Genomic DNA, 11198 nt, shown 5'->3' with positions numbered 1-11198 from the left:
GCCCCTCCAGCCACTACTGAGGATGCCCCGGCTTCCCATTCTCTGGCTGCCAGTCAAGCATTTAGCTCCTCCAGAGCCACCCCTCATCCAGGTATACTACACTGCTTCTAGCCCATGTTCAGAATTTGGTGGCCCAGATGGCCACACTAATTCATCTTGTGAGGTCGTGGATGCAGCGTGATCCGCGACTAGGGTTAACCAGCAGATGGAGCAGATGATGGACCGAAAGGTTCAGGCTGTTCACCAACACCTTGATGCATTTGAGTTGCGTGTCTTAGAGAGACTAGCCCCCACCATAGATGTCTCTGCTTTCTAGATAGAGTTAGCTAGTCTCCGAGCTGATCTTGACATCCTCCTAACTCCACCAGAGACTGAGCCTCAGTCGGCCCCCACGACACCGGTTGATAATACGGTGTTCAATGCTCTATTCAAGGATGAGATGCCGCCTCTTGCTTCTTCCCATCATGCTGGGAAGCTCTCCCGCTCCAGTCAGGCTTCTGAGGAGAGTTAGCAAGAGGGAGCTCCAAGAGACTGAGGCGGCTCGGAGGGAATCTATCATTAATGAGGAGTTGCGGCAGTAGAGGATTAGAGAGATTGGTGTTAGTGCCTCTAGTAGTGTGAGCACTACTGATAGTGCGGTGAGAGTTAATATTAGCATTACTGAGGGTGCTAAGACGGTTGATGCGGGCACTACTGAGGGTGGCTCGATTGTTGATCTAGCGAGCTCCAAGAAACTGGACCCACCCGCTTGTTGATAGGTCTTTAGCGCTATGCGCCACAGGTTTGCTTCACCCGATCCTTTATTCTTTTGCTCTTTGTGCATTGAGGATAATTGCACTATATTTTGTTGGGGTGGGGTAAATGGATTGTGAGTGATAGGGTGAAGTCTGAGTAATCCAACTCATAATCCTCTCTTGGGTTTTCTTGCCTGTGTTCTTTTCCCCCAAGAGACTATTTTAATTTCTATTGAACTGGCATGTGTAGGAATGTGTATGTAGGAGTAAGTAGAAAAATGAAAGCATGATGGCATGAAAAGCATGAGAAAAATTATCCCTGTCCAAAAATGTTGAAATGTGCTAGATCTGTAGTCTTGATTAGTTGAATGTGTAGGATCTCAATGTGACATGATAAGAACCCATTTGACATCATGACTTAAGCTAAAACTTGAACTGGGTAATATGATAATCTGATAATGAAACAATATGCCAAGAGTGTGTAAGAATAGTTTAATGAGTCAGATAGTTTGTGCCAATCTAGAACTTGCCCCGTTGGTCCTGCTAAGATGATCTAGGCTAGAAGTTGGGAAGTGATCATAGGCCCTTGTTCAAATTAGTCCACTTAAGCCTAAAATGATCTAACCAAATGAAATCAATGTTCCCCTTGATCCAAACAAATTGAGCCTTAAATAGACCATTTCTTGTGATTCACCTAACTCACCTTCCCTTAAAATATTTTCTTGGCCCCGGTCCCTCCTTGGACATGTGCACCTTGACTTATGCCAAAAGCCTAAGTTGAGGGTGGCTAAGCCAAAAGTTACCTTGATCTTGGCCCTGGTCCGACATCGGACATTGTGCGCCTCAACTAATGCAAAATGCATAGGTTGAGCGTGGCTATGAAAGAGGAAAGCAAATGAAAAAAGGGTATGAAAAGAGTTTAGTGTTGAAAAGAGAAAAAGACAGAAAAGGATGTGACTTTGTGCAAAAAGAAGCAAAAGAAAAAGTGTTGAAAGAAGTAAAGAAAAATAAAGTGAAAGAAAAAGAAGAAAGTAAGAAATAAGAGTCATAAAGTCAAAAGTCATATCCATGTGGCAAAGAGTTAAGGGAAAGAGAATAAAATGGAAGGATGCAAAAAAAAAAAAATAGTTCAAGGAAGAGGTAAAAAGTCAATGTATGTCAATAGGGCTGGGAATAATATGGTTAAAATCGAAAAAACCAACCAAACCGATTTTTTTAAAATTTTAGTTTCGGTTTTTCGATTATTTCGGTCGGTTTCGATTTTGATTTTCAATATTTTAGTTTTTCGGTTCGGTTTTCAGTTTTTTAGCTAAAAAAATCTATTAACCAAAAAGACCAAAATTAGATATATATACTCTTTTACCACTTTATTAAAATACTTATCTCAGCCCACAACCTTTAATTAAAATACTGATCTCAGCCCAATAGCCCATGCCCAGCCCAAATTCTAATCAGAAAAATCCCTAATCTGATTTCCCTAACACGTAAGTCGTAACTCTCATCTCATCTCTCAAGTCTCAACTCTCGTCTCAGTTACGCCGCGGCTCCGAGCTCATATCTCAACTCTCATCTCTTATCTCTCATCTCTCATCTCTCAGCTCGTCGTCTTAAGCCAGCCGCTGCTCCTAGCTCTTCGTTGAGTGCTTGATTGCTCGCAGCCCGCAACTGTTGTCTCATTTGTCATATGCTCAGTGCTCACGACTCAAAAGTCGAAGGTCAGTGCTCACTGCTCATTGGCCACTTCAATTCCTGCACTTATGAAGTTTTTTTTTTAAAATTTATAGTGTTATGTATTTCTTACTAGTTTTGACTTTGTGCAGATTTTTGTGGATGAGATTGATTTTTTGTCCTTTTTAGGGGTGTCTAGGCCACTGTGTTTGTTTGTGTTGATGTTGTGAAATGCTGCATTTATGATTATATTGGTGTAGTGTAGTAATTCACAATTCACGGAATTGGGGCAGGTTGTTCGGAAACAGCAGCACTCGAGAAGTAGTGTCTTGGACCACAACCCACAGGCCACTGTTAATTAAATTTGGTTAAACCAAAAACCTAACTGAAATATACCGAACCAAAATTATAATAACCAAACCAAACTGAATTTGTTTCAGTTAGGTTTGGTTTCACATTTGGTCAAACCAAAAACCAAAAAACCGAACCGATATTTACAAACCGAACCGAACCGACCGAATGCCCAGCCCTAAATGTCAAAGAGGGCAGAAAGTCACTAAAAAGTACCCAAATATACCACACCTGACTCTGAGCCTACGTTACAAGCTAAGAAAGTCCTTTAGTGATCCTAGCAATTAGTTTGGAGAGTTGATGAGTCCACAAATTGGACTCATTTAGGGCTTTATTTTAATAGAAATAGTGTCCTTGAATGCTTGTTTTATCTCAATACTTGATTAAAATGCTGAAGTTTCAGGTATTTGAAGTTTTAGTGGAAGCATGGACACTTAGGCGCAAAAACGGAGCAAATAGGGCTGAAAAAGAACAAGAAATGGAATCATGCGGATCGCCGAGTTCAACTTGGCAAGTCGCCAAAACGACATGAACCGCCCTTCGTTCCAGTATGCGAAGCCTTGAAGGAAGTGGATCAAAAGGCGAGGAAAGGAGCAGTTGGCGAGTCGCTGATCAGTTTGGCAAAGCAGTATTGTACCGCCCAATGATCCAGAATACGAGGATGCTAAAGGCAAGACACTGAAGGCGATGAGCTAACCAAAAGGTGGATCACCGAGTTCATCGGCGATCTCGACTAATGTCGCCGAACAATCCTCCGCAGCACAATCTGTGAAAACTATAAATACTAGTTAGAATTGTAGTCTTAGTATGGAACAATTATTATTATTATTTTCACTTTAGAACAGACTTTAGCTGATATTTTTCTCTCAAGTTTGGAGAGGGTTTTGTGGAGACTTGAAGAATGAAGAAAGGAGTTCTTCTTCCCCAGGTTGGAATGGGTCTTCTCTATTCATTTTCCTTTGCTTAATTTAAGGTTTAAATTCTTATACCCAGTTGATTTCATTATCATGTAAGGTATACTTTCTTATTTCTTGATGTGTGGCTAAAAACACCCCATTCTTGGGGTGTGATTTATCAAATATGGGTTGATATTCTTGTTGGGTCTTGCTTGCTGATAGGTTAGATGTATTTTAATGGTGATTTCACCTAGTGGTTGTGGTTTAATCTAAAGGGTTTGTAGTTGCAAATACAAAGCAACCCATGTGTTTTCGACTTGCCCGAGAGAGAGGTCATGAAACTAAAACCACTAGACTGATGGCCTAAGGAGTGGGTCGACATGAGGTTCAGCCCGAGAGGGTGAGCCCTAGTCCCATATCCTAACACTCAGCTCGAGAGAGTGAGTGGGGTAAGGCGTAGGTTGGTCTTCATGCGGCAAATGGGTGTCCGAGAGGAACGCATTTGAAACGGGGTAAGTTGCCCGAGAGGGAACTTATTTCCATTTAAAGCTTAGCCTAGTCACTATTATTTTTCAGATTTCCTATCGAAAGCATGAACCCAACAATTTATCTCAACTTATATTGCAGTCACATCCCAAGAACCTTTCCTCATACTTGATTTTCTTGTTTATTTTGCTGTTTTAGTACTTGTTACAACCCCCCCCCCCTTGAAATTTTACACTTTTGTGTCACCCTCTTTAATTTACAATGTCTTTTATCGCAGATGCTTTAGCTACGACTAGTTACAATGTAAATTCTATTTTTTCGTATCAATTCTCAAAACCGACTCCCTTGGGACACGACCCCAACCCTTGGTTGGGTTGCTATATATCGACGATCATAGACACTCATACCGTAGGATAGTGTCGTTGGTCACGATAAGGCATCAAAATGGCGCCGCTGCCGGGGAGTAGTGTTAATTGAGAATTTTTAGTTCACTATAATTTCCGTCTTATTAATAGTAGATTATTAATTTTACTCTTAGTTTTGTTTTTCTTTGAGTTTTTGATTGTATGTAATCCCAAGGATCATTGGCAAGAATTTCTGTTTTTCTTAGTTTTAGCTTTACTAACTTAATTTTTAGCTTTGCTTTTCTTGTTTGTGTTGAAAACAGAAATTATGAGTGAGGACGTGGGGGACAATTGCCACGCAAACAACCCATTGAATATTGACTTGCACCGAGATGACATTGACGATGTTAATAGTGTTTATGACCCCGCTCCATTGGGTGAGATAGGTGCAATTCGCTCGCTGCAGGGTGGTGGAAACGGAAATTTTGAAGTCGCTAACACAACACTCCATCTCATACATTCAAGGGGCCTATACGGAATATTGGATCATGAAGACTCACATGAACATATCCAAAGCTTTTTGGACGTATGTGCTCCGTTGTCATTCAATAATTGGTCACAAGAAGCCATCAGGCTTCGCTTATTCCCATTGTCACTGACAGGAGCAGCCACTACGTGGTTGTCTGAGCTTCCCAAAAGTTTTATCACATCATGGAAAGAATTAGTCACAACTTTCCACAATAGATTCTTTCCCCCGTAAAAAATGATGAAGTTAAGGGACGACATTCAGAATTTCAAACAAAAACTGAGTGAACCAATTCATGAGTCGTGGATTAGATATAAAGGTCTCTGCGAAAATGCCCAACATATGGGCTGCCAAGTGAGTTGCTACTCCAATATTTTTAGCGAAGTCTTGATTCAGTCAACAAAGGGATAGCTGATCAATTGGTTCAAGGCGGCATAATGCTACAACCCTTTGAGGTGGCCTCACTTCTCCTAGATGGTATGGTGAGAGTAAATCAAGCTTGGTACACCAAAGAAGATCAAGTCTCCCTTCTGTGTTTATGGCTGACGCAAGAGCAACTCGATAAAGAAAAAGAGAGGGATGAAAACATCAAAAAGATGTTGTCTCAGATGGAAGATTTACAAGAGCACATGAAAGGCAACTGTGAAGTGTTTCGCGCAGAGGGGGGTTCTTTCTCTGATAACTTGAAATCGGGAGGGAATTAAGGTCGGAACCACAGAAGGAATGAGGAGGGTTTCCACCCGCACTATCAACTGCGGGTTGGAAATCAAGGTCGGAACCACCCTAGAGGTGAAGGACCTAGGCGATATTTCCAAAAGTGGAATCAAGGGGGAGTGACAGCAGCCCTAGGGTGAATGATCTACTAACACAAATTCTTGAGAAAGTTGAAGGCTCTGATGATTTGCTAAAGGGAATGAGAGATGATTTTTCTTTGCTAAATAGTAAGGTGAACTCTCATGCTAATGCCATCAAGATGCTGGAAGGTCAATTGAATCTCCTATCGGCCCAACTAACAACCAAAATGCCAAAGGAAAATGAGAAAGAAGAGCTGGTTGTAATTACCCGTAGCGGGAAGGTAGCGATAGGTAATGAAGGAGAAGAATATGAGGAAAATCAGGGTGGGGAAGAAGTAGAAATTAACAATCATCAAAACCTCGGCAAGAAAGCACAAGAAGGAATGAATCAGCACAATGAAACTCCAAAAATAATACAACCCTTACTCAAAATACCTCCACCTTTTCCCCAGCGTTTGAAAAAGAAAAATGAAGATGAGAAGTTTAAAAAATTCTTGTTTATGTTCAAGAAGTTGTCCATCAACATTCCTTAGGTGGAAGCATTGCTGGGGATGCCAGGGTATGCTAAATTCATGAAAGAGCTAGTCACCAAGAAGAGGATCTTGGATTATGAAATGATTGAAGTGCCTCATAGTTGCAGTGAGATCATGACAAAGGAGTTAATCACTAAAAGAGAAGACCCTGGTGCTTTCACCATCCCGTGTACTATTAGAATGCTCCAATTTGCCAAGGCTTTATGTGACCTAGGAGCAAGCATCAACCTGAGTCCATACTCCATATACAAGCAACTTAGATTGGGAAAACCAAAGGCAACTACAATGAGACTTCTCATGGCAGATTGATCGATCAAGCATCCTGTTGGGATCCTCTACGATTTCTTGGTCAAAGTAGATCGGTTCATATTTCCAGCTGACTTTGTGATTTTAGACTGTGACATTGATGTTGAGGTCCCTATTATTTTGGGAAGCCCATTCTTTGCAACCGGCAGAGCATTAGTGGATGTTGAAAGCGACAAGTTGAAATTCCGTGTGAATAACGATGAGGTAAATTTCAACATCTGCAAATCCATGAAACAACCAAGTGATATCCATGTAGTGTCTACTGAAGATGTTATAGATGAGGCAGTGGCAAGTGTGAGCCATTTGCTGCGCAAGAATGAGCCTCTTGAGTCAATACTTGCAAATTATGACGAATCGAAAATTCAGGAATATGATGAAATGATCGCAGCCCTAACAAGGTTAGGAGCATATGCACGAAATCCAATTAAGTTGGATATCGACCTAAAAAAACGATGCAGCCCACCTACAAAGCCATCAATTGAAGAGCCGCCAACTCTAGAACTGAAAGTACTCCCATCCCATCTCAAGTATGTTTTCTTGGGAACTAACAACACTCTGCCAATGATTATTGCAGCAAATCTGAGTGAAGGGCAGGTAAAAGTGCTTGTTGAAGTACTACAGAAGCACATAAAAGCGATCAGATGGACCATAGCTGATATCGTGGGCATCCCGCTCGGTATCTGCACCGATAAGATTCGGCTGGACAGTGAATGCAAATCCAGTGTGGAGCATCAGCGAAGGTTGAACCCCCGATGCAAGAGGTAGTAAAAAAGGAGATCATCAAGTGGCTTGATGCAGGAGTAATGTATCCGATTTCAGACAGCAAATGGGTCAGCACAGTGCAATGCGTACCAAAAAAGGGTGGCATAACAGTGGTCCCAAATGCTAAAGGAGATCTTGTGCCGACTAGACCTGTAACGGGATGGAGGGTGTGCATGGATTATCGAAAGCTAAATTCATAACTGAAAAGGACCATTTTTCAATGCCCTTCATGGACCAGATGCTTGACAGGTTATCAGATAGAGGGTGGTATTGTTTTTTGGATGGATACTCCGAATACAACCAGATATCTATCGCACCAGAAGATCAAGAGAAAACCACTTTCACATGCCCTTATGGGACCTTTGCATTCAAAAGGATGCCATTCAGACTTTGTAATGCACCAGCAACTTTACAACGATGCATGTTGTCCATCTTTGCGGATATGGTTGAGGATTCTCTAGAAGTCTTCATGGATGATTCTCACTCATGGGGGACACATTTGAAGAATGCTTGACACATTTAGAGCGAGTGCTCCAAAGGTCTGTGGAAACTAATCTAGTCCTAAATTGGGAGAAATGCCATTTCATGGTGAAGGAAGGCATTGTTCTTGGGCATAAAGTGTCGCAACAAGGGTTGGAAGTTGACAAAGCAAAAATTGAGGTTATTGAGAAACTACCACCACCGATCTCAGTAAAGGGGATTCGCAGTTTCTTGGGCCATGCATGTTTCTACCGGAGATTCATTAAGGATTTCTCAAAGATTGCACAACCGCTATGCAAACTCTTAGAGAAGGAAGTGAAATTCTACTTTGATGATGCTTGTATGGCAGCATTTCAATGTTTGAAAGAGAAATTAATATCCACACCAATTATCATCAACCCCAATTGGTCAGAACCATTCGAAGTAATGTGTGATGCGAGTGGGATGGCATTAGGTGTAGTATTGGGACAAAAGCGTACCAACTTGTTTCACCCAATTTATTACGCAAACAAGACTCTAAATAGTGCCCAGCGAAATTACACAGTCACTGAACAAGAGTTGCTAGCAGTGGTCTATGCTTTGAAAAGTTCCGGGCATACTTGCTAGGCACTAAAGTAGTTGTTCATACAGACCATGCAGCACTCTGATACCTCATGTCAAAAAAGGATGTGAAGCCAAGACTGATAAGATGGGTGCTACTCTTGCAAGAATTCAATTTTGAGGTAAAAGATCGAAAAGGTTGCGAGAATCAAGTTGCAGATCACCTATCGCGGTTAGAGAGTAAAGCAGGTATTGAGCAGGAAAAGGAAATAAATGACTCATTCCCAGACGAGCAGATATTCGCACTGTCACTCACACACGTGCCATGGTATGCTGACTTTGCAAACTACATCGTATGTGGGTTGATTCCCGATGAGTTAAACTCTTACCAATGAAAGAGGTTCCTATTTGATGTTAAAAGATACTTCTAGGACGAGTCATACTTATTTCGGGAATGTGCTGATCATGTCATAAGAAGGTGTGTTCCGGAAGAAGAATCAACAGAGATCCTCCATGCCTGCCACACATCACCAGTCGGGGGTCATCATAGTGGAAACCGTACCGGAGCTAAGATTCTCCAAAGTGGTTATTATTGGCCTTCTCTTTACAAAGATGCCCATGATTTTGCAAAGAGATGTCCTCAATGTCAGCAGCAAGGCGGAGTGTCAAGAAGACACAAGTTACCCCTTACAACTATTTTGGAAATCGAACTATTCGATGTGTAGGGAATCGATTTCATGGGCCCATTTGTCAGCCTGTTTAGAAACAAGTATATCTTAGTAGCTGTGGATTATGTGTCCAAATGAGTGGAGGCTATCGCACTCCCAAATAATGAAGGAAAAAGCGTTGTCCAATTTTTGAAACACTACATCTTTGCACGGTTTGGCACTCCAAGAGCAATTATTAGTGATAGAGGATCGCATTTTTGCAATAAGTGGTTTTCCAGTGCATTGAGCAAATACGGAGTAAAACACAAGGTAGCCACTCCAAATCACCCCAAACGAGCTGACAAGTTGAGGTGTCAAATCGTGACATCAAAAGCATTCTATCCAAGACGGTAAACGGTAACAGAACCGACTGGTCTAGAAAGCTTGACGATGCCATGTGGGCATATTGGACTGCTTATAAGACACCTATAGGAATGTCCCCATATCAGCTAGTTTTTGGTAAATCATGCCATTTACCTGTTGAGTTAGAACACAAAGCCTTATGGGAATTGAAAGCTCTGAATTTAGATTGGACAAAGGCTTCAAGGGAGAGGTTGGACCAGTTGAATGAAATAGATGAGTTCAGGCTCAGATCTTACGACAGCTCAGCCATTTACAAAGAGAAAATGAAAAAATAGCACGACACACGGATAGTCTAGAGGGAATTCAATGTGGGAGATTGGGTGTTATTGTACAACTCACGACTAAGGCTATTCCAAGGGAAGCTAAAATCCAAATGGTCTGGGCCTTTCAGAGTGACACGAGTTTCACCAATGGTGCCATAGAAGTTGAAGGTAAAGAGGGACCCCCATTTAAAGTTAATGGACATCGTTTGAAGTTATACCTTGGGGACTGCCAGGAAATCGTTTTAGTTAAAGAATTGTATCTGGAGGATGCTTGATAGTATTCCTATGTTGAACCACAACGTTAAATAAGGTGCTTATTGGGAGACAACCCAATATTCTTACCAATTACATTTGTTTGATAACATAACAATGTGTCAATTGTGCAGATAGAAGCGTGGATAGTGAACGAACAGTGCAAATAGGCGCACCACAAGTACATTCAGCGACGCACAGAAAGAATCGGCAAGCTCAGGACATCTTTGGTGAACCGCGGACTGATTCAGCGATCGCACTATTAACCGTCGTTTGAACTCTTCCAGTCTGGGTTTGGAATCTGTAAAACTCGGCGCACGTAAAAAAATTAGCGGCGAATCGCCGACCCTGTAGGCGAGCACAATGAAAACCGTCGTTCGGACTCACCTGGAATCAGAGGTCCTATAATCTTTCGCGAGGAAGCTAAATATTTGGCGTGCCGCCGACTGAACAAGCCAATATAATTAATTTCACTAAATAGGTGATAACTGGAAAGTCCTTCAAGCAAAGGTTTCAAAGTGTTCGATTAACTGCTTACCTCACTTTTTCATATGCCCTAACTCACACTTGCATGCTAGTTTTATATTTCATGTATTATTAGAGTATTCGCATTGCTAAATTGTACTCAGTTGTGGATTGCATGGCAGTCGAGCATCTTCACACAAGGTTGGTCTTTCAACACCCCGAGTTGTTTTTGAGAGATCTAGCCTCATTTGCAACTAGTTGATCAAAATATCTCTGGGTCAACTGGTTTACTTTATCGATTCCTATTTAACACTTATTACTTCCATTTGAGGACAAACGCTCTTTATTTGTGGTGGGGTGAGGCCCACACCATTTGTGTTGACATTCATGTTTTGTTATGTATATATTAGGGTTGTCTGCTTTAAGTTGTGTTTTAAATACTGCTTTTCTGTGGTTTTTTGAGCTCATGGCTCCTGTTGTTCTACTTGCGAAATAATTTTGATCCTTTCAAAAAAAATTGCCACCTCTTGTGTTGAAAGTGGTTGTTCTTTTGCAAAAAATTAAGTCTCGGTTTCGATTAATACCGATGACTTGAATAGTACTCTCAATTGAACAAACATGAATGCCCGCCTACGACGAGGCCAAATGAAGTTACATAGACAATATGTGCACTCTTTGCATCTCGTTGTGACTAGTCATTTATCAAATTGATTCTCCTATGATGATTG

At 41.4% G+C, this 11198-nt stretch overlaps 1 protein-coding gene across 1 annotated transcript; it reads left to right on the top strand.

The window, feature by feature from the left end:
• Positions 1 to 7560: 7560 nt before the first annotated feature.
• LOC107061585 (RNA-directed DNA polymerase homolog) lies at positions 7561 to 7914 on the top strand. Its single transcript, XM_015311086.1, has one exon. It carries the CDS (start codon positions 7561 to 7563, stop codon positions 7912 to 7914), a length of 354 nt encoding a protein of 117 aa, XP_015166572.1.
• Positions 7915 to 11198: the final 3284 nt, after the last annotated feature.

The sequence above is a fragment of the Solanum tuberosum genome, unplaced genomic scaffold (assembly GCF_000226075.1).
Source record: "Solanum tuberosum cultivar DM 1-3 516 R44 unplaced genomic scaffold, SolTub_3.0 scf00009, whole genome shotgun sequence".
NCBI lineage: Eukaryota > Viridiplantae > Streptophyta > Magnoliopsida > Solanales > Solanaceae > Solanum > Solanum tuberosum.
This window is presented reverse-complemented; position numbering and strand designations above follow the sequence as displayed.